General features: G+C 34.7%; 2 protein-coding genes across 2 annotated transcripts; both read right to left on the minus strand.

Annotated features, from left to right (window-relative positions):
• Positions 1-3,984: 3,984 nt before the first annotated feature.
• LOC126721650 (uncharacterized) lies at positions 3,985-4,749 on the minus strand. The gene has a single exon (XM_050424700.1). It carries the CDS (start codon positions 4,747-4,749, stop codon positions 3,985-3,987), a length of 765 nt encoding a protein of 254 aa, XP_050280657.1.
• Positions 4,750-8,738: 3,989 nt separating this feature from the next.
• Positions 8,739-17,514, minus strand: LOC126721025 (uncharacterized). Its single transcript, XM_050423975.1, has 12 exons — positions 17,280-17,514; positions 16,902-16,999; positions 16,738-16,820; positions 16,137-16,212; positions 15,974-16,041; positions 13,829-13,910; positions 13,567-13,682; positions 13,374-13,457; positions 11,453-11,599; positions 10,440-10,548; positions 10,211-10,330; positions 8,739-9,139 (listed from the first exon to the last, which is right to left on the minus strand). The coding sequence occupies exons 2-12, from the start codon at positions 16,987-16,989 to the stop codon at positions 9,066-9,068; spliced, it is 1,047 nt and encodes a 348-aa protein (XP_050279932.1). The 5' UTR covers positions 16,990-16,999; positions 17,280-17,514; the 3' UTR covers positions 8,739-9,065.
• Between the last annotated feature and the right edge of the window lie 3,296 nt (positions 17,515-20,810).

Below are 20,810 nucleotides of genomic sequence, written 5' to 3' on the forward strand. Positions count from 1 at the left end.
GCTTTCAAAAGTTAGGAATTAAGATTTTTTTTTTTTTTTTTTTTTTTTTTCGTTAGTACTAGCATATGGTGCAACACTCAGTAATCATTTCTATCACTTTTGCTCTGCATCCATCCTTACCTCATCAATGAGATCGAGGTTAAGACGAAGTTGTTCTTCATTTTCCTTGTGCTGATACTTCATTACCCTGTGATTAGCCATGTGCACCTCTGTAGGTATGATTGTTTCGCTTCCATAGGCTAATTTGAAAGGGGCTTCCCCTGTGGGGGTCCTCACAATCATCCTGTAAGCCTATAGAATACCTGGTAATTTGTCTGGCCATACTCCATTTGTCCCCTCAAGCCGAGTCTTGATGATTTTTAACAAGGATCGGTTTGCCACTTCTGCTTGACCATTTGCTTACGGGTGGGAGGGTAAGGAATAATGATTCTTGATTCCAAAGTGTTCGCAGAAGTCTCTGAAAGGCGTATTGTCAAATTGTCGTCCATTGTCTGATATCAATACTCTAGGCACCCCAAACCTACACACAATGTTTTTCCAAACAAAGTTCTTAACATTTTGTTGTGTGATTTTCGCTAAGCGTTCAGCTTCCACCAATTTAGTGAAGTAATCGATCCCTATAACCAAAAACTTCATCTGCCTGGTTCCGAGTGAAAAAGGACCTAAGATATCCATTCCCCATTGCACAAAGGGCCATGGGGCCATTATTGGGGTGAGATACTCCGACGGTTGTCTAGGGACATTGCTAAAGCATTGGCACTGGTCACACACCTTAACATAAGCCTTAGCATCTGCTTGAATAGTTGGCTAGTAGTAACCTGCACGGACGACCTTATGGACTAGTGCTCTTGCTCCTAAGTGGTTTTTGCATGCTCCTTCATGAACCTCTCTCAGAACATAGTTCAACTCATCTGGGACTAAACACCTTAAGTAGGGCTGAGAGAAACCTCGTTTATACAACACCCCGTCTATGAGGATATACTTGGCAGCTCTAATCCTCAACTTCCTGGCCTCGTCCTTGTCCTCTAGAAGCCTTCCATCCTTGAGATTAATGACTATTGGAGTCATCCAATTTTCTTCTCCTCCAATTTGTTGTATCTCCGGAAGATCTATGCTCGACATATATTGGACTTTGTCATACTCATCCATGGTTCCCCCTGTCAAAGCTGCTTTCGCCAAAGCATCTGCTTCCATGTTTTCCTCCCTCGGGAGTTGAACAAAACTGGCCTCTTTAAATTTCTTGACAAACTACCTTACCTTGTTTAGATAATTCTTCATCCAATCTTCTTTAGCTTCACACATTCCATTCACTTGATTAATGATTAATTGAGAATCCCCTTGGACGATTACTGACTCCGCCCCTAAGGACTTAGCCAATTCTAATCCTTTAAGAAGAGTTTCATATTCAACTTCGTTGTTGGTGGTTTAGTATTGTAAACGGGCTGTGTATTTCAACTTGTCTCCTTCCGTGGATTTAAGTGTAACTCCAATTCCTCCTGCATATAATGTGGACGAGCCATCCACATTGATGACCCACCTCTGTACTTCATCCACCTCATCTAGCTCACCTTGATTAGGATTGAGCTCTGCAATGAAGTCTGCCAATACTTGTGCCTTTATCACGTTTCTTGATTAGTACATGACATCAAACTCGCTGAGTTCTATGGCCCATTGGATTAGCCTTCCTGCGGCTTCCAACTTGTTCATTGCCTTCTTCAATGGATGATCTATTAAGACATTGATGACATGTGCCTAAAAGTAATGCCTTAACTTTCTAGAAGCCGTGACCAAAGCGAAGGCCAGCTTTTCCATCATGGGGTATTGTCCTTCTGCCCCTCTTAGCGCTCGGCTTGCGTAATAAACCAGCTTCTGAATCTTCCCTTCTTCTCTAATCAATGCTGAGCTTACTGCATGCAGGGACACCGCTAAATACAAGTATAATTCCTCACCTGGTATAAACGGGTTTAGCAAAGGAGCTATTTTAAGGTAGGCCCTAAGGTCTTGAAAGGCCTTTTGACACTCGTCCGTCCATTCAAATGCCTTCTTAAGAACCTTAAAAAATGGCAAGCACTTATCAGTAGCTTTAGAGACAAACTTGTTAAGGGCAACAACTCATCCGGTGAGGGACTGGACTTCCTTGATGTTCTTTGGTGGCTCCATATTCAGTATTGCCTGGATTTTATCGGGATTTGCCTCAATTCCTCTATGAGAAACCATGAACCCGAGAAATTTACTAAGCGAGACTCCAAAAGCACACTTGCTCAGATTTAACTTCATGTTGTACTATCTAAGCGTGTCAAAGGTTTCCTTAAGGTCATCTAGATGCTTTTCCCCGTCCAAACTTTTTACCAACATGTCATCCACATAGACTTCTACATTTTGCCCAATCTGTGGATGAAACATATGGTTAACCAACCTCTAATAAGTTGCCCCCGCGTTCTTCAAACCGAAGGACATCACCTTGTAGCAAAACAAACCTTGGCTGGTAATAAAGGATGTCTTCTCTTGATCCACCTCGTCCATCCTTATTTGATTGTATCCCGAGAAAGCATCCATGAAACTTAGCAATTTATGACCCACAGTTGAGTCTACCAGCTGGTCAATGCATGGCAATGGATAGCTATCCTTGGGGCAAGCCTTGTTTAAATCGATGAAGTCCATGCACATTCTCCACTTGCCATTAGCCTTCCTAACCATCACCACATTAGCCAAACAGTTTGGGTAATAAACTTCCTAGATAAATTTCGCCATGGTCAATTTCTGGACTTCTTCCTTAATTGCATTATCTCGTTCAGGAGCAAAGACTTTTTTTTTTTTTTTACGGATGGGCTTAGAGGAAGGATATACATTTAGACGATGGGTGATGACACTAGGGTCGATACCTGACATGTCTTCATGACTCCATGCAAATACATCAATGCTCTTCTTCAAGGATTGGACAAGGTCTTGCTTCGTCTTTCTTTCCATACCTGCTCCAACCTTTGTATATTTCTTAAGGTTATTTTCGTCCAAAGGAATGTCTTCCAGTGCTTCGGTGGGCTCTGCCACAACTCTCCTCTCTTCAATGCTCATTGTCTAAACATGTTCGTCCATAGCTAGCATGGCCAAATAACACTCTCTTACTGCTAACTGATTTTCTTGCACTTGCCCTACTCCATACTCCATAGGGAATTTGACTGATAGGTGATAGGTAAATGTTACTGCCTTCCAACTATTTAAAGTTGGTCTTCCAATGATGGCATTGTATGACGATGAACAGTCCACGACAAGAAAGTTTACTTCTTTGGTTATTTGCTGCGGATATGCTTCCACCACCATAGGTAACGTAATGGTACCCACGGATTGCACTTTCATCCCTCCAAATCCTACCAAGGGGGAATGCATTGGATGAAGTTGATCTCATCCAAGCCTCATTTGTTGGAAAGCAGGGTAATATAGGATGTCCGCTGAGCTCCCAATGTCTACCAATATCCTTCTGGTCGTATAATCAGCAATAGGCAAAGTAATGACGATCGCATCGTCATGTGGGTGGTGGACCCTTTTAGCATCTTTGTCCGTGAATTTAATGGTTTGCTCGTCCGTGGTCCTCATCCTCGGGGATTGTCCTGAAAGTTAGACATTTTGCACTACCTTTAGGTACATCTTCCTTGACTTGGAAGATTGTCTTGTTGAGGTCCCCCCTATGATGACTCTTATTTCTCCAAGTGGAGGTCTTGATGGCTTTTCTAGCTTTGCCTTCATCTTCTCGTCTTTGTGATCTCGTCCAAGGAAATTTCTCAATTTTCCTTGCCTGATGAGATTTTCTATCTGTTGCTTCAAATCAAAACACTCGTCTGTGTCATGCCCATGGTCTCTGTGAAAGTGGCAATACTTGTTCCTATTGTGCTTGTTGGGATCTCCCTTCATTTTTTCCAGCCACTTCAAGGAAGGATCATCCTTGATCTGCATGAGAACTTATTCAAGCAGCATGTTTAAGGGCATATATTACTGACTCCATGCCGAAGAGCTTGCCTTCTTATTATCTTGATTGTTCTTCTCTCCTGTCTGTGTCTTCTTTGGACGAGGACCCTGCTCAGGATGGCGCGAGAGATCTGCTTCCATTCGTTCAACTCTCTTCCTCTTCTTAGCTATAATTGCATCATTTGCATTCATGAAGTTTTGGGCCGAGTAGACGAGTTCAGCCATGGTTTGAGGTTCTTGTTCATAAAGCTTATGGATAAATAAATCGGAATTTACTCCATTGTGGAAGGCCGCCAATAACAATTTGTCGTCCATCTCGTCCACTGTTAGGGCTTCCTTGTTGAAGCGTGTAATGAAGGACCACAAGCTTTCATTTTCCCCTTGCTCTATGGTTAACAAGCTAGACGAGGAACGTTTATGCCTTTGTCCTCCAATAAAATTGTTGGCAAACAGTTTACTCAATTCTTCGAAAGAACTCATAGTATTCGAAGGTATCTTGCTGAACCATACCCATGCTGACCCTTTGAGGATAGTAGAGAAGGCCCTACACATAATCTCATCTGGAACCCCTTGAAGGTGCATCGTAGTCTTGAAAGTAGCAATATGATCGAAAGGGTCACGTATTGCATCATACGAGTCCAAGGAAGGCATCTTGAACTTCAGAGGCAACGAGTGACCATTGATAGAGGCCGTGAAAGGGGAGTCTATTTGATGAACTAAATCCTCTACAAGATTCGCCCTTCTCATGTTCTCCCTCATCTCATCCATGACCTTCCTCATCTGATCCATCTCTTTCTCCAAGTGTGACACCCTTCTTGAAGTGGTACCCTTTGACTGGCTCTCGAGCTTAGAATTTCCTCCTCTATCTTCTGACTCTAGGCTTGTCCTTCAGCGTATCCTTCATGACGTTGCCTCCTTAGATTAATCTCCCTAGTCAACTCTTGGTTCTAACGAGTTAACTCTGTCATGGCGGCTACCATGGACTATATGTGTTGGATGGGAGACGGTTGCGTAACAAGCGTTGACTGACGATCACGGTTGGGATTGCTAGAAGCATCCCTACTCTTCTAGTGGCCTGGGCTAGTGGCCCTTGATCTTGTCCGAACCATGCAACCTTTTGTCGAAGAAAGATACTACAAAACACAAAAATGATCTTTCCCACAAACGGAGCCAACTAATGATGCACAGAAAATCAGTAGGTTGAATGCTTCGAGTTTCAATGATCTGGAAGGCCTGAAAAGGAAAACAAACAATCAAAGGAGACTGGGGGTGACTTGCCAAGAACCCTCTGATGCTTAAGTTAGTTTCTCTCTGAATTTCTAGAGTTCCAACTTTATTGGGAATTGTCACAACTTACCTTTACTTGTTGTGAATGAGTGTTTATATAGTGTACTCTTGAAGTGGTTACTTGTCTTGTAACTTCTCCCATATTTGTGGAGGTTAGAGGGTTTACACTCAACTTCTTATAACCGCTATAGAAGTTATCATATTTACTCTTATCTTCTATAACTATCATTGGAAGTTAAGTGCTTGGCAGGAAGTTATAGCGATGAATTAGGATTTCACTCATGTACTAAAATGGTTACTCGTGATCCGATTCGTAAGCTCTTGTAGATAAACCTTGTACTTAGAAATATTCCTAAGTATTGGAAGGTTGTCCATATTTGGATGACCTTCCTTAGTCTAGACGTGCTTCCCTTGACGCACCCATGAATAATACAATGGGCGAGGAGCAGGCCCAATTGTCATGGTATCTTACATTCTATGGACGACCACTCAAGGACGAGCTATACATTCTATGGACGACCACTCAAGGACGAGTTATACTTGTCTTTCCCCATCAATTATACCCCAAAATCAGTCCATCACTTTTTAACCCCTTCAAATTTAAACTTTAAATTTCAAATGAAAAAGAGAAACAACCAAAAACGTCTACAACCAAAAAAGTCTACAGTAAGCCACTTATCATACCTCATCTTATTTAATTTTTTTTTTTTTAAATACTATTTGCAAAAAATCCTCTCGGGTATATTTTCAAAGACTATTTCGTTAGTAAGCATGTTTTTTAAACTATTTAAGAAACTAGAATCTTGAGTCTTTAAAGTTCTAGTTTGATAACAAACTCGAGCCTTTAAAACTTGAGTTCTAATGATGAGGTGGAAAAATTTATTCACTTGGAACTCAAGTTTCTTAGTCTCGAGTTCTATAGAAGTAGATCTTAAGAAGAAGAAGAAAAAGAAGAAGAACTAGAAAAAAGAAGAAAAACCAGATCTGAAGGAGGAAGAAGAACAAAGCACAATCTGGAGAAGAGGAAGAACAGAGGAAGAAGAAGAAGATACGCAAATTTGGAAAATGGTGAAACTCAAGTCTTAAAAAATTGAGTCCCATTTGAATTTTTATTCCATGTCAAATTGCCACCACTTGCAACTCGAGTTTTAGAAACTCGAGTTCCATCTTTGAACTCGAGTTTTAAAAACTCGATAGTTTGCTAAATAGTTTTGCAAATTTGACAAGCTGACTAAAATGTTACAAAAATGATGCTAAATGCAAAAAATAAATTCCAACCCTCCTATATGTTATATCACCCTTTCTTCAATAAAACATTAGAACCAACGTATCCCCACTGACCACTCTTTCCTCTTCCCTCTTCATCTTTCTCTTTTCTTCTTTCACAGTTTCACTTTCCATGACTCTCTATCCCCATAATCTCTCAACACAGATCTATCCTCCCTCCGACAGAAACTAAACAGCAAGATCCTGTGACGGTGGAGTATATTGGCTAAATGAGATATCAAGCTCTGGCTTCTGGTGAAGAAAAACAAGATGGATCAAAGTGCAAATATGGCCAATTCCAAAATTCCCAATGAAAGTAATAGCTCATAAAAGAGAAAGAGATCAAAACCGGAGAAAGCACAATTCAAAGAGGTTCATATCCTTTCACAAAATAGAAAATTACTAGGGTGATTGTAATTTTAAGGGGAAAGATAGTAACACCAATGATCCAATGATTGTCGCAAACCAACCACTCATTGGAGCTTAAACAGTGAGCAGCACACTAGAGTAGAGACCACTACAAACATGTAGACAAAGACCAACAATACTAGAGCTAAGATGCACATAAAAATTATATAATTGGAAAAGCATTATATCGTGGGGGAAAAGCGTGCTTACATATTTGAATTAGCGTCATTGCGTAGAACTTGACAGTTTACCTTCAAGAAATGGACAATTTTTTATAACCACTAAAAATCTCAAAATTGAAATCCCAAATTAAATTCTTCAACTAAACCTTTTTTTTTTAATACCCTATCTAAATAGATTGAATTAGGGTAAAAAAAAATAAGTAACTTTGTAAAATCCTCATAGCAATGTTTTGACAATGTTCACTTCTCTCTTTCACTGGTTTTGCTTTGATACAATGTTTTAACCATTGTGAATTTTTTTTCTTTTATATTATTTTTTGGTCAAACCCTTGATTTCAACTTAGGGGGAAAAAAAGATATATGCCTGCAAATACCATATGATGACTTTATGTGATTAAGATTTTAGAGTCGAGTAAATTATATAATTTTCAAAGCATGTGGAATAATCATTTTACCCATGAGTACTCGTTTGACTAAAAAATGTGATTATTGGGCACCAAATTGCCCACGATTTCCTAGAAAACAGATCACAAATCAAGATAGATCCATGATTAATTAACATTCAATATGTTGCATAATTTTTTATACAAATAGATGAAAGATTTAGAGTTCTAATAGACATTGGAGCATACTTGTAAAGGGATTTTGAAAAATGACATTAAGTAATTGCTAACCCTTAGCAAAAAAAATCCCTAGGCAAAAGGACTTAACAAAAAAATTTAGAGGTCACTGCCATTTTTTTAATATCATAAAGGAGATTAGTGTAATTTTCCTTTAGAGATATTATGGGAAAAAAAGAATAGAGAATAGATAAAGTAATTTGCAAATAGTCCGTTATACCAAAAGCCAAATAGTTAAATTTTCTATTCAATTCATAGATAATACATTACAATTTACAATAAAATGCTTAATGAGATTTGCAAATTTTGAAAATACCCAACTGTCAGTTTAAGCTAAGTATATTTTGAATTTAAATTTCATATCAATATAATTTTTTTTGAGAAGGAGACCATAATTTTATTTAATGAAAATCAGCCAAATCGGCTAAGATTACAGCTGAAAGGTGTGGAAAAACATCCTCCATCCACACCGTAAACTTCCTAACATGTCTAGCATGTTTAGCACTGTTATGAGCAGCAAAGTTACCTTGTCACTTAACTTGACAGAACTGAACTACATTGAAACTATTAGCTAAAGTGATATGACAAAACTGAACTCCATTCACATTACTTCATGGCTCCAATCACATTAATCCCTTGATAACTTGTGAATCATACTTTCTAACCATGACAACTTAGATGGGCCCGTTTGGGTGTTTTAAAAAACAAAAAATAGTTTACTGAATTTTTGTTAATAATAACTCACTTAGGGATCAAGATTTTAATGAAAACTTCTTAAAATCTAGGCTTCAACATGAAACCACCCCAAAACCATACGGGAAATTTTTCAAACACTACCTATTCTCTATTCACTGTTCAAGACAATTTCAGCAAATTCCCATAAAAATGGCTATAAAGGATTGCATTAGTTTCTTCTATTTTTTCACCTAGCATTCTTCATGCAACATTCTCATTCCTAAATACTGTCAAAGATCCAGCAAATAGCTGCAAGAGCTGAGATACTCGCATGCAGATCTTACCAAATTGTGAAGTCCATAAATATATATCACAATCACCAAAATTTTAGGGTCCCAAAAGAACCATGAGTACCTATGACACTGTGTCAACCTAAAAATAATTAGAGATACAGAAAAGATGACAATGTCATTTCACAAATTGTTCATTACAAGAGGGGAGAAGCCAAGGAAAATAAATAAATACAACAAGCAATGTCTTTGACTCTTGCCTCTGCATTATATATCCAAGGTCAAATGCTGGAAGTCAGGAACCTTATCATCTAGCTTGCATCAAGAATTTCCTTGGAGATGCCATCTGAAGTTGATGGTTATTGTAAACCCCAACTCTAACGGTATGCACTTCTAGCTTTAGGTTTGGTCAGAGCCTCAACAAGCCTGAACATCCAACGGTCCAGCATTCCTGTTGGCGCAAACAATAAAAGAAACTTGTACAGACCAAAACGATAAAAATGACACATTACACACCAAAATGAGGAAATTAAATGAATGCGAGAAGGGCCCTTCCATGAGCAAGGAAATGCTGTGAGAATTGCAGGAGGACATTTCAACATCAAACAACCTAGACTCCAAAAGATCAACTTATTGGAAGTTCAATGAGTGGTAAACATCATTTTTCAAACTTGCAATATAGGGAACGAGTCTCCTTGATCTTGCTTAAAATTCCATATATTGACCACCACAATATCCTAATTATTTGGCCCAACTTCAGACTTCCCAATTGCGAAAAAAAAAAAAAAAAGAATGTAAATAACCGTACTGATAAAAAAATATTTTAAAAAAAATTAGAAGGCCAGGTTGCTTCTTTTTTTTTTTTTTTAATAGGTAAGAAAAAAAAAAAATTCAAAACAGGTCTATTTCATGCGCAAAGGACATGAAGAAGCATACGAATTACAACAAGTAACTTTAGCACATTTTTAACAAATTTTTGTTATATGCTCGAACTTTAGCAAACTTTGCTAGTTTTCAGCTTTTAACTTTTATATACAGCTTTTAAAAACCTCACATTTTTCTCACTTTTTTAAAGTACAAGAATACTTTAACACACTTTCAACAAAAAATAATCAGAAAAAAGCTAAATAAGCTAATCCCAAAAGCACACTATAAACAACACAATTGAATTACAAACCGTAAAACCCCAAGCGTGTGACCACTCATGTAGGGAACCAGTGACAGTTGCTAACAACTTAACCCCCGTCCTTTTCACATCTATGAAGTCCTTTTCACATCTATGAAAGTGCGCCGATTGCGTTCCCTCCATACAATCCACATCAAACATAAGGGAACAAGGTTACAAATATCTGACAAATGCTTACTAGGTTACATTGAAATCCTCTGAAATTTCCCTAACTTTCTATCCTTTGGCATGTCTAAAAATAGTTTCTACCCAAACTTCTCATTTTGAATGAAAGTGGCTTCTATTTTCCAATAATGAGTTGTGCAAATCAAACAAAATAGAGATAAGGAAGCAAACCTGTTAATGCAAAGGTACCACCTAATACTGCACACAGCCGGGTGATGAAGTGCAGAAAACTGTGACGTTCTTCTCTGATTGTCACAGTAATCGGTGACAGGTCATACAAGAAGTAGACAGCTGCATATAACAAAAGAAATGTGCTGATATTCAGTATCAAAAATCATCCCCCAACCCCCCTCCCCCTTTCCAAAAAAAGGAGAAAGTTGAATAAATTACATAAACCAACCTGGCCATGTCCTATCAGAATCTTTCATGGGGGAAAAGTATTCCGTGACGGAGAATTGATTAGTTGGTAAAACTTCTTTTGAGATATATCTATATTCGGTCGGTACAATCTGCATCACAAGGAAAAACATTGGTCATATAGACTCAAAAGGAGAAGGCAAAATCATTAGAGGAACTCAGAATAAGAATTTTTTTGGGGTTCTTTCAAATCTGTCATGCAAAAGGCTAAAAGGAGGCTAGTGCAGATGATAAAAGGAGGAAAAAGTGGTTGGGATCACATCTATGGATGTGAGAGACAGTGGAGCCCCTTCTTCAATTTTTTTGATAAGTAATGCAAATTTTATTGATATTGAATAATACTATATGTTCATGATGATGAACACAAGTAAATATATATATATACAGAAATTTCTAATGGAAAATCTAAGAGAATCTTGGATCTTTGAAATGGAAGATCAGTGAATTAAACCCCAAACTAAGGACCAATAAAAACATGACAGAAGGAGCAAGTATTTCAATTGATCCAGGTAACTTCCAATATCCTCAAACATATGACTATTCCACTCCTTCAATACAACCACATCACATTCAAAACATCTGAGACATGCTTCCCAAACCAATTTCTCCAACCAAATAATAAAGTTGCAACAATCCCTGGCATTACCTAATAAATCCCAAACATCCAAAACACATCTCAGCATCTCCCCACAAAGTTTTGAATACCGTTCTGGATTGACTACTAGAACGGAATATTTAAGTACCAGAATGTATTGGTGTACTGTTTTGGGATAAGTAAACCAGTATTTCTTTTTCTTTTTCTTTTTTGTTAATTTAATTTTTACATCCCAAACCATGTCATTGTTGAAACTTAATAGAGCAACCTAAATCCAAAGTAAACTAAACAAATATCAAATAAAAACAAACTAAACCCAAGCGCACTTGGTGAAGGCTGAGATTGAATTCTAGACCACAGATTTACAGGTCAATCAAAAAAGAAAGCCAGTGGATTCATACCTTTATGTAATATTTGAATGTCCCACTTGTGCCATGCAATATACGTTCTGTCCCATCAAGTGGATTGTGAATTCCAGGATATTTTGGGCCAAATGACAAATCATGGATGATGTGACTGATGTTCACATGACTAGATCCTTCAAAAATCTGTCAAAAATAAAAAGAAAAGAATGGGTACCTGGTGTGTAGAAGACAAAGACCAATTAAGGTAGGAACAATCCAATGTGACCTTGAGCAGAAAATTAAAATAAGTTACTTTAGAAAAAGCAACCTAACATAAAACTAACCCTGAAGATGTCATGTCAAGACCTATTAGAGAAAAATACCGGGAAGGGCACTGGTGGGGTTCAAACCCCAGTGCCCACACACCACAAGAGGTGCTGAAACCACTGTGCATCCCTTGAACCCCAGATATCTAATGTTACAATCACTAATGACTTTCTTTTTGATAGGTAGTACTATTACTAACGATTATAACTATTGAAAGTCTCAATAAATATATAACCAAAGGGTTTTTTCTTTTTTTTGGATAAGCTATAACCAAAGGTTTTTCTAAACAAAAATTTTGACAGATATGTTGCAATGTTGATGATAATATATATCCAATAATACAATAATTTTTTTTAAAAGAAAAAGAAAAGGTTTGAGGCTGTATTTAACATTTTGATAACTTGTTGTCAGCAAAAATTTCTCATCACCATCTGGCACCTTTCTTTGGCTGTGTTTCCCAAATTTCCAAATGTTAGTGAAACGAATAACATAAACCCATCCCTCTTCTCTTTTAATTTTGGCTAACTTTACTATCCAACCAATGTTTTACCCCCTACAAAAGAATCCTATAGTTTCAAGCAGTAGCACTTTGCTCCCATCTATAATGAGGAAATCAAATAGAAAATAATTAGATGCACTTTCAAGTTTTAGATTCTTCATGATTATTGCACCATTAATAGGGATGATATAACAATTAAGCTTTTACAAAAACTTAACTCTTTTTTTTTTCAAGTATAAAAACCTAAGCTCTGTTACAGTATGCAAAATCAACTTTGTACAAAAGGTTTTTCAAAGCAAACATGTCCCAATGCAACAATGTGGACGAATCAGCCACAACAATTACGTAAATAGTCACATGAAGCACATCACTTCTCATTATTTTCTATTTAGGAGACACTGACAGCAGAGGACAAAAACTTACAATATATTACTTTCAGTGTCTTCATCGGTAAAAAATAGAAAGAATAGTGGACATAAAACTACTTTCTTAAAGAAAAATTTTATTGAAACCAAAGAAGATATTGTTAGGGATGTGTAATTACTCCCACAAAAAGAAGATATTGTCAGTGAGAATTAAACTATACCTATCATCTAGTAAAGTGAGATACCCAAAGAAATATAAGTATAGCTGCTAAATAAATAAATGAGATGTAACCATCTTATGCAAACTTGTTCTACTACTAAGATATTTTGTGCAAACAATACTACTAAAAATGACTGATCAATCTTTTTGAGGTAGTTTTAGATGCCACATATTTGTTACCTGTACAGAGTTTCAAACTAAAAAAAATTTGTAACCATTTTACACATGTTCTATGACTAAGTCACACCAAAGCCAATATTCCCTTACTCTGAACCTCAACGCTAATTGTTACCTTCAATATTCATACCCTTTTTATTCTGTAGCAGACATCATTGTAAGCAAATGTCAGAAAATAAGTCGTTATCCTTCATTATAATCGAACAATAAAAACCCTAAATTTTAAACAAAGCAAAGAATTTCAAAGCCCCGCTGATTAATAGGAAATACAAATTTTGAAGATGGAAACAAAATTTAGTGCTGTAAAATGTTAGATGCTCCACTTTGCAGATTCTGAGACATTATATGGAATCACATTCCCACAGAGAATAGAGTTCAATGTGCACTCACCATTTGGGCAACATAAATGTTTAGCCCATGAACTGATATGTGAAAGTTTCCAGCAACTCTTTGGACATCTAAGACCCCATAAACCTGAAAAAGAAAGTAAAACAAGATATTAAGGGCTTCTTTGGTAAGCATGATATCCAAGCTAATGGACAAGCTGAAATCATAAACATTGAGAATTCCAAAGGACAACTACCCGGCATCCTTCTCCATGTGCTATTGCTTGCTTCACTTTCTTGATCATATTTTCTGCAGCATGATCAAAGAATTGAAATTTCTGGTCCGAATCCTCATGCTCATCTTTATTACCATCTGATCAAAGTTGTTTATTAAATATTGAACATTGCAACGACTAAGCACCATATATCTCTAAGTACAAATATAAACTTGTTATGATCTCTGTTACATGATAAACATCTTTTAGACCAAAAAAAATCTATGGGCACCAAGGCAGTTACCCTTATGCTCTGCATGTTCCTTTTCTACTAGATCAGACAAATATTCAGTGCCGATGATATGACCATCACTGTTCAAGCGCAACTGCATACAATCTAAATTTGTTAGCAGAGGGGGGAGAGAGAGAGAGAGAGAGAGAGAGAGATGCAGGACAACCAAAATTGACACAGCAACAAAATTGAAGAACATAAAATTTAAAAACAAAAAAGTAATAATAACCTAGGAGCCAACACCTAGGCTTGCTTGGAGTCAACACCAAGCAAGAGAGAGCAAACCTAGGAGTCATCACTTAGGGTTCGTTGGTGTCCACACCAGACAATTGGAAAAATTCCAAGAGAAACTTTACTAATCAATCAAACTGTAAAACAAAACTGAAACTTGGGTTCCTTAAATAGAGTTATAAACATGTTATCCTAGTAGGAATAGGAAGTAACTTCACTACCCGGTTAAGAAAAGGAATTAAAATCCTAAACAAGTTGGACCATATTCTATTTTGCATCTACATCCATAAGTTTGCATAATTGGAGGCCTATATCTTGTGTCCGCATCAAGAGAGAGAGAGAGGCTAAAACAAGAAACACACACAGGTAACCACTTATTGAGGTTAAAATTCTCTGAAATTAGAGACAAAAGTCTGTAATTCCATTTGTGTTTATAGTTTTTGTAGGAGCCAATAGAATTTCATTGATCAATTCATTTTTCAATACCTTAACCTACAGATTTTTTTTTGTAAGTTCTATTTTTGATAAGTTAAACAAATTCAGAGGCGTGTTTGCTGTGCACTTGGTGTTTACATAATTCCCATTTCTTTTATACAGTGGAAGTTGATTTTGCCATGCTTAAATTAGAAAGGACCATGTTATGAAATCATGTTGCTCACAATTTTTAGGAAAATAAGGAAACCATTCCAAATCTAAACAACTATGGGAAGAGAATGATAAAGACTTTGTCCTTCAATAAAAATCTTATATAATAATTTTTTCATTATTTATCAAAAAAGCAGTTCAATATATAATATATCTCCAAACATCTATTCTTTTTTAATAGGCAAATAAATCTTACCAACTTGGATTAAACCCATGACTTGACTCTCCACCCCTATTTATTTATCTTTCATTGGTGCCTCCACCCTTATTTGTGGAGAGAATTTCCCTTGATCTAAAGCAATGTAGTCAAAGGTGAGCCAAGCACTTGACCCTTTAGTGAGGCACTTGTTTAGGCTCCAAAGGCAAGTGCCTCAAACAAAGTGTGGAGGCTTGAGGCAAGAGCCTCAATGAAATTCAGCCAAAAAAAATTTTTTTTGAGGGAATTTCTATAATTTGGCCAATGAAAATGTTGTTTTGTACTTTAATTCAAGTCAATGAGTGTGTGTCTCTCTCTCACTCCTGATCAATTTAGGAAAGGATTTCATTTTTAAATTTCAATCATATAGACTTTTAGATTTGATGGTTGTTAACACATTAGGGTGCAACATAGTGGTTGGAGGCTTGGGATGAGTTGTAGACCAAGACATCCTAGGCTTGATCCCCACTAGGAGTTCCCTTGTATTGCCTGATACACAAATCTGGTGGGTGGAGTCGTGTATCAGTGGTTTACTCCCCATAGGCGGGGTCTAATGCACCCAGCCTTGGTGAGGCTCCACGTTGTCCACAACAGATTTGATAGTTGTTCTACATATGTGTGTGTGTATAAAGGCATGTTGTAAAGCCTGTTCTTAGTTAATTAATAGAACCTCCAACAAATTTGAAATTTTCAAACCATGCCTAAAAAGCAATAGATGCATATGATTTGAGTTCATTATTTACAAAATAAGTATATTTAGAATGGATGTCTTTTTAGCGCCTTGTGCCTCGAACAATACAAGGACTTGGCGCCTTAAGGTTGCCTCTTGCCTTTGACCACACTAATCTAAAGAACACTGACCTTCAAACCTTTATGCATTACCATTAAGCTAGCATGGTTTATCAATGTCACAAATGTGTACTGCATAAGATTTTTTTTCAAACATAAAATAATAGGTTCATCAAAGAGTGCAAAAAAAGGGCACAAGCACAACCTCAATACACAAGTACTGCTTTAAATTATATGATAAATACAAGTCTATAACATGAGAAGAATAAACTTTTGGAGGTAGGAAAAGGTCTTACCTTCCATATGTTTGTATCGAGATCCACTTCATGCTTGCCAGACATATCAATCGCGTCAACACTTAAAACTGCACACAAGCCAGCACTCAGAGATGGAAAAACAAAAAAATATGCAAACAAACTGGCATTTACTTAAGAACATAGAAGAAAGAAATATGCTAACCGTCACAGGGTAACGAAGGAAATGTCATATTTATGTGGATTGGAAGAGTTTCTCCACGTTTCAAATCAACGGACATCTGCCAAATACATAGAATATTAGTCCAGATGAACATAAGCTAATAAAATATTAATGGTCACACCAAATGGATCACCCGTTATCTAATTACTTGGTCAATCGGGTTTGTAAAAAATACATAGATAAGAGCATTCCTTGAGTCAAAATGTCTACATAGTCTTATATTTCAGTTTTGCATCCAATAATTAACAAATTCTAATTGCTTTTTGCTGTAATTTCCTCCAAATTCTTTGAATTGCAAATTTAGACTGACCATAACCAGTGATCAACTTAATTTCATCAATTTTTTTTTTTAAATAAAAGAATAAAAATCCACATTATGCATATCTATAGGTTGGGATGGCAAGTGCATCGCAGGTTCAAGTCCACGAATCAATCTCTCTAAGAATGTCTACCAATAACCCCTCTCAGACTTCACAGCTATGCTCCCCTAATGGCAAGTAGTCCAAAACCGTAACGAATTGAAACATTGAGAACAAGAAAGAAACCAAATATAGGCAGCAAAGTAAACAAATAAAGCACGAACCTGATGAACCGTATATGTGGTAAGATAATATCTCAGCTCGTGCAGGAACAACAACGACATTATCACTAAACCCACAACAGAAACTACCCAAAAAACAAAAATTCAATTAGCAGCCATGAAATTAAAATCTAAGAAAAAAAAATACAAACAGAGAGATGGATTACCAAGTGCTCCAGATTGAGTTTTCTGAAGCAAGTGATCCTCTGCGCGAGGAAACGCATCGATGCTCCTTATAGCTTGCTTCATACGCATCTCTCCTTTTCTGTGCCCCAACATTCAAAATTAAACTCCATCATTTTTTTTTTTTTTTGAATCAGCTCAAGATTTTTCTCATTTGTTTGTGCTTGTTTGAATTTGTGGAATTAATATAAAATAAATATATAATAAAAAAAAATCATGAATTTCTCTTGTATAAACAATTTGGTTGGTTTTTGATCGACCCGTACAGGAAGATCTATATATATACTAAAAATAGTAGAATTGGTCAAGATATCAAAATTGGATTGCAAATGTGAAGTATAAAAGAAAAAGAAAATACGAACCTGGTGAGGAATGAATCGCAGAAAAGAGAAACCAAATGGAGTTAGGGTTTTGGGATTTGAAGAAGGTCGGATTTATCGCCGTTCGGAGGATGTGTATTGTAATATTATAATATAAAGTTTTGGAGTAATGTGACGATGAGAACAGAACACCCTCGTGGTAGTCTCTCTTTGCCTCGGCGACTTCGACTGGTTTGAAACGAAGAAGGGTGGGTGGGTGACTGCTAATCGCTAATTGCTAATTGCTAATAATTATCCTAATAATTCCAATTCCAAACATGGAAATGCTTTTTCTTTTTTTCTTTTTTAATTTCATGGTTATAATAATGATTTGAATTTTAGATGTTTTTACTACTAAACTCACGGTGAAAAATATTTATATTTTAAAAAAATAAAATTAATAATAAATGAGTTGGAAGAAAAATGTATTTTGATATAAAAATATTTTTGTTAAAATAAAATATATGTCGCCAAGAGTTTTATAATTTTTTTTTTTTTTTGGAAATGGTAATTATAATTTTATATAAATAAAAATTATTAGCATTTAAATTATGGATAAAATATAAAGTTTGAAGTTATCTATTATTCTTTGATCATTCTAATGTATCTTTTAATCACATTTTTTAAAACTTAATTTGTAATCAATTTTGACTAAAAAGTTTCTATCAAAAAAATTATTTTTTACTAAAAAGTTGAGATGGTTGTGGAAATAATTTAATATGAACACACAAAAAAAAAAATACAAATTATAAGATTGAGATTATTACTTATAAAGCATCTTTTAAAAACAAAATAAAAGATGCTTTAGAGTAATAATCTCAATCTTATCATCTGTATGGTTTTTTTTTTAAAGGAAAGTATGAATTTTATTGACTACAAAATATGAATTTTTATGTTTTCATTGGTAGTAATGCTCCAAGCATAATATTTTTCACAACAATTATGTTGGTAAATTTATTGTGGTTTTCATGAATCTACTACAAATATCATTTGTTTTTACTTAATAATTAGTAAGTCACATGATAAAAATATATTAATAATTAAAGATGTTTAAATTTTATTGTATTTAAAAATAAAATTATGATATATAATTCAATAAAATTAAATTTATTTTAATTTACTTGAAACTTTTATAAGTAGAATTTTAATTTATTGAAATATCATAATAGAGTTTTATGTATATAAGTTGAAAGTTTTAGTAATAGAGTTTTAAATTTCTTTGAATTTAAATTTTGTTTGTTTCGCTGAAAACCTTTTATAAAGATAGTTTTCCACATTTTTCAGTGTTTGGTAGCAAAAAAAAAAAAATTTGGTCAATGGAAAATCCTAATAAAAAAAATATTGGAAAACAATCTCACTCTCACGTGCTGCATCTCTTATAAATATTATATTTGTCTGTAGTTGTAGTGCCTTCTCTCTCTCATGGTAAGCTTTCTCACTTTTTTTCTCTTCTCTTTGTTTTTTCTCTCCTCACACCCTCACTGTCACCAACTCTGGTCTCTCCTCTTCTCATAGATCTCTTTCTTTCTCCCTCTCTCTCTCTCTCTCTCTTTAACTGTCTCTCTTCTCTCTTTTCTTCACGTCTCTTTTCCTCTCTGTAACACAACTCTCTGATTATATATTTTTTCCCTCACCAATCGATTAATAGTTCCGACTTGCAAAGGAGAACAAATTGCAGTGATAATTATTTCATTCCTCTCTACCAAATCCCAATTCTTAGCTTTGAATTTCAAACTTGATTTTTTTTTCTCTAAGAAATTTTTGGTTTGATGGATTCCAAGTAGAAAAAAGAATGAATGAAGTGAAAGATGAAATTTTAAACATAGTACCTATATTGTTCTAAATTGCTTTTACATGGGACAATCTTTACCATGGACTAATAATATTGTTATATAATGAATGATAATTGTTTAGGAGAATTGCATTTGTTGGCAGATACTTTATGCAAATACTATGCAATGATGATATATTATGCAGATACATTATGTAAATACATAATGTAAAGTAGTAATATTGAAGATTTGTGGTTGACTATAGTAGATAATTAGTATACCAACAAAAAGAGTAGACAATTAAAAATTATTTTTATTTATACTTATTGAAAATGTACTCTCTTGTTAAATATAAATATATATATATATATATATATATATAGAGAGAGAGAGAGAATTGGTTGATATATATGTGTGTGTGTACGTACATACGTATGTACATTATTGTCCATATATACGAGTAAGATGGGTGGTAGAGATCATGAAAATTTGACAGCTAATTAATTTTGATTGTATTTATTGTCAAAATTTTAATATGAAAACCAAATTCATTATGGGTTTTTTATTTATACTGATTACATTAGTTGATTTAGATAATATATATATATATATATTTTAAATTATAGAAGAAATATTTTTTTTTAAATTGCATACCAAACACCAGAAAACCATTTTCAAGCTCATTTTCAAGGTCATTACCAAACACTGAAAAATGAGACAGTTTTCTAAAATATGCTCTTTGGAAGATGAACAATTTTCTAAAAAATGTTAATGCTAAAACAAACTGAGCGTTAAATAATAGAGTTTTATATAAAGTAAATTCTATAAGTCATCTATACTATATATAAGAAGATTCCCATTTTTTTAACGGGACTTTTATGTGGTTCGAAAATATCCTTATTACTAAATGATAACTTTATTTATAAATAGAGTCATAAATGTCAAATAACAAATATTTTTTTGAATTCAAAAAGAAAATTCCTAAAAAAAATCCCTTCATGTTAAAAAAAAAAAAATTATAGTTACTGCTTATTTTTAAAGTTTATTCTTTTTATTTGTTTGAAAAATAAAAATATATATTTCTAAATTATAATAAATGCAAATTATTAACCTTTATAAAAAAAAAAAAAAGAGCATCTGAGCATGTGTATAAGCGCGTGCTCAGAAGCTAGTACTATTTATAAGATTTTTTTTTTTTAATTGGACTTTTATGTAGTTCATAAATATCCTTAAACCTTACGTTTAATCGGGAAAAAACTTGAAGACAACCTGGTAAAAATAAATCTCCAACTCTACTTAAAATGCCTGCAAAATAAAACAATCTCTTACTAATCCATGTCTTTAAAACAAATTTATCCATTTTTTTTTAAAGAGAAATTATGACACTAGACCAAAAAATAAAAACAAAAAAAGTTTCATCGCACGCACAAAGCGCATGTGATAAGACTAGTTGCTTATAAAAACTTAAAATATTGTGGGTTTTATTTTTTTTTTTTTTAGAATACTAAGTATTTTAACATATATACACGGGAGATGGAGAAAATGTCTTAAAGAAATTGATAGTAGTGTATCTTCAGAAAGAGTCTAATTCTTAGATACACAACACAAGTTTAAACCTCTTTAACTCACACTCATTTTTCAATATAAGATTAATTCACTGTTTTTTCTTTTAAGAATACTAAGACTATATTTGGTAACCGTTTTTTCTCTTAGTTTTATGTTTTAAAAAACAATTTTCTATTTCTTAAGGCAAAAAACTTGT

Source organism: Quercus robur, chromosome 4, assembly GCF_932294415.1.
Source record: "Quercus robur chromosome 4, dhQueRobu3.1, whole genome shotgun sequence".
Classification (NCBI taxonomy): Eukaryota; Viridiplantae; Streptophyta; class Magnoliopsida; order Fagales; family Fagaceae; genus Quercus; species Quercus robur.

Coding starts and splice junctions, on each gene's coding strand:
- LOC126721650 (XM_050424700.1), bottom strand. CDS start 4,749: ATGGATCAGATGAGGAAGGTCATGGATGAGATGAGGGAGAACATGAGA.
- LOC126721025 (XM_050423975.1), bottom strand. CDS start 16,989: ATGCGTATGAAGCAAGCTATAAGGAGCATCGATGCGTTTCCTCGCGCA. Junction 16,821..16,901: donor AACTCAATCTGGAGCACTTG/GTAATCCATCTC, acceptor TTTTTTGGGTAG/TTTCTGTTGTGGGTTTAGTG. Junction 16,213..16,737: donor CCACATATACGGTTCATCAG/GTTCGTGCTTTA, acceptor TGTATTTGGCAG/ATGTCCGTTGATTTGAAACG.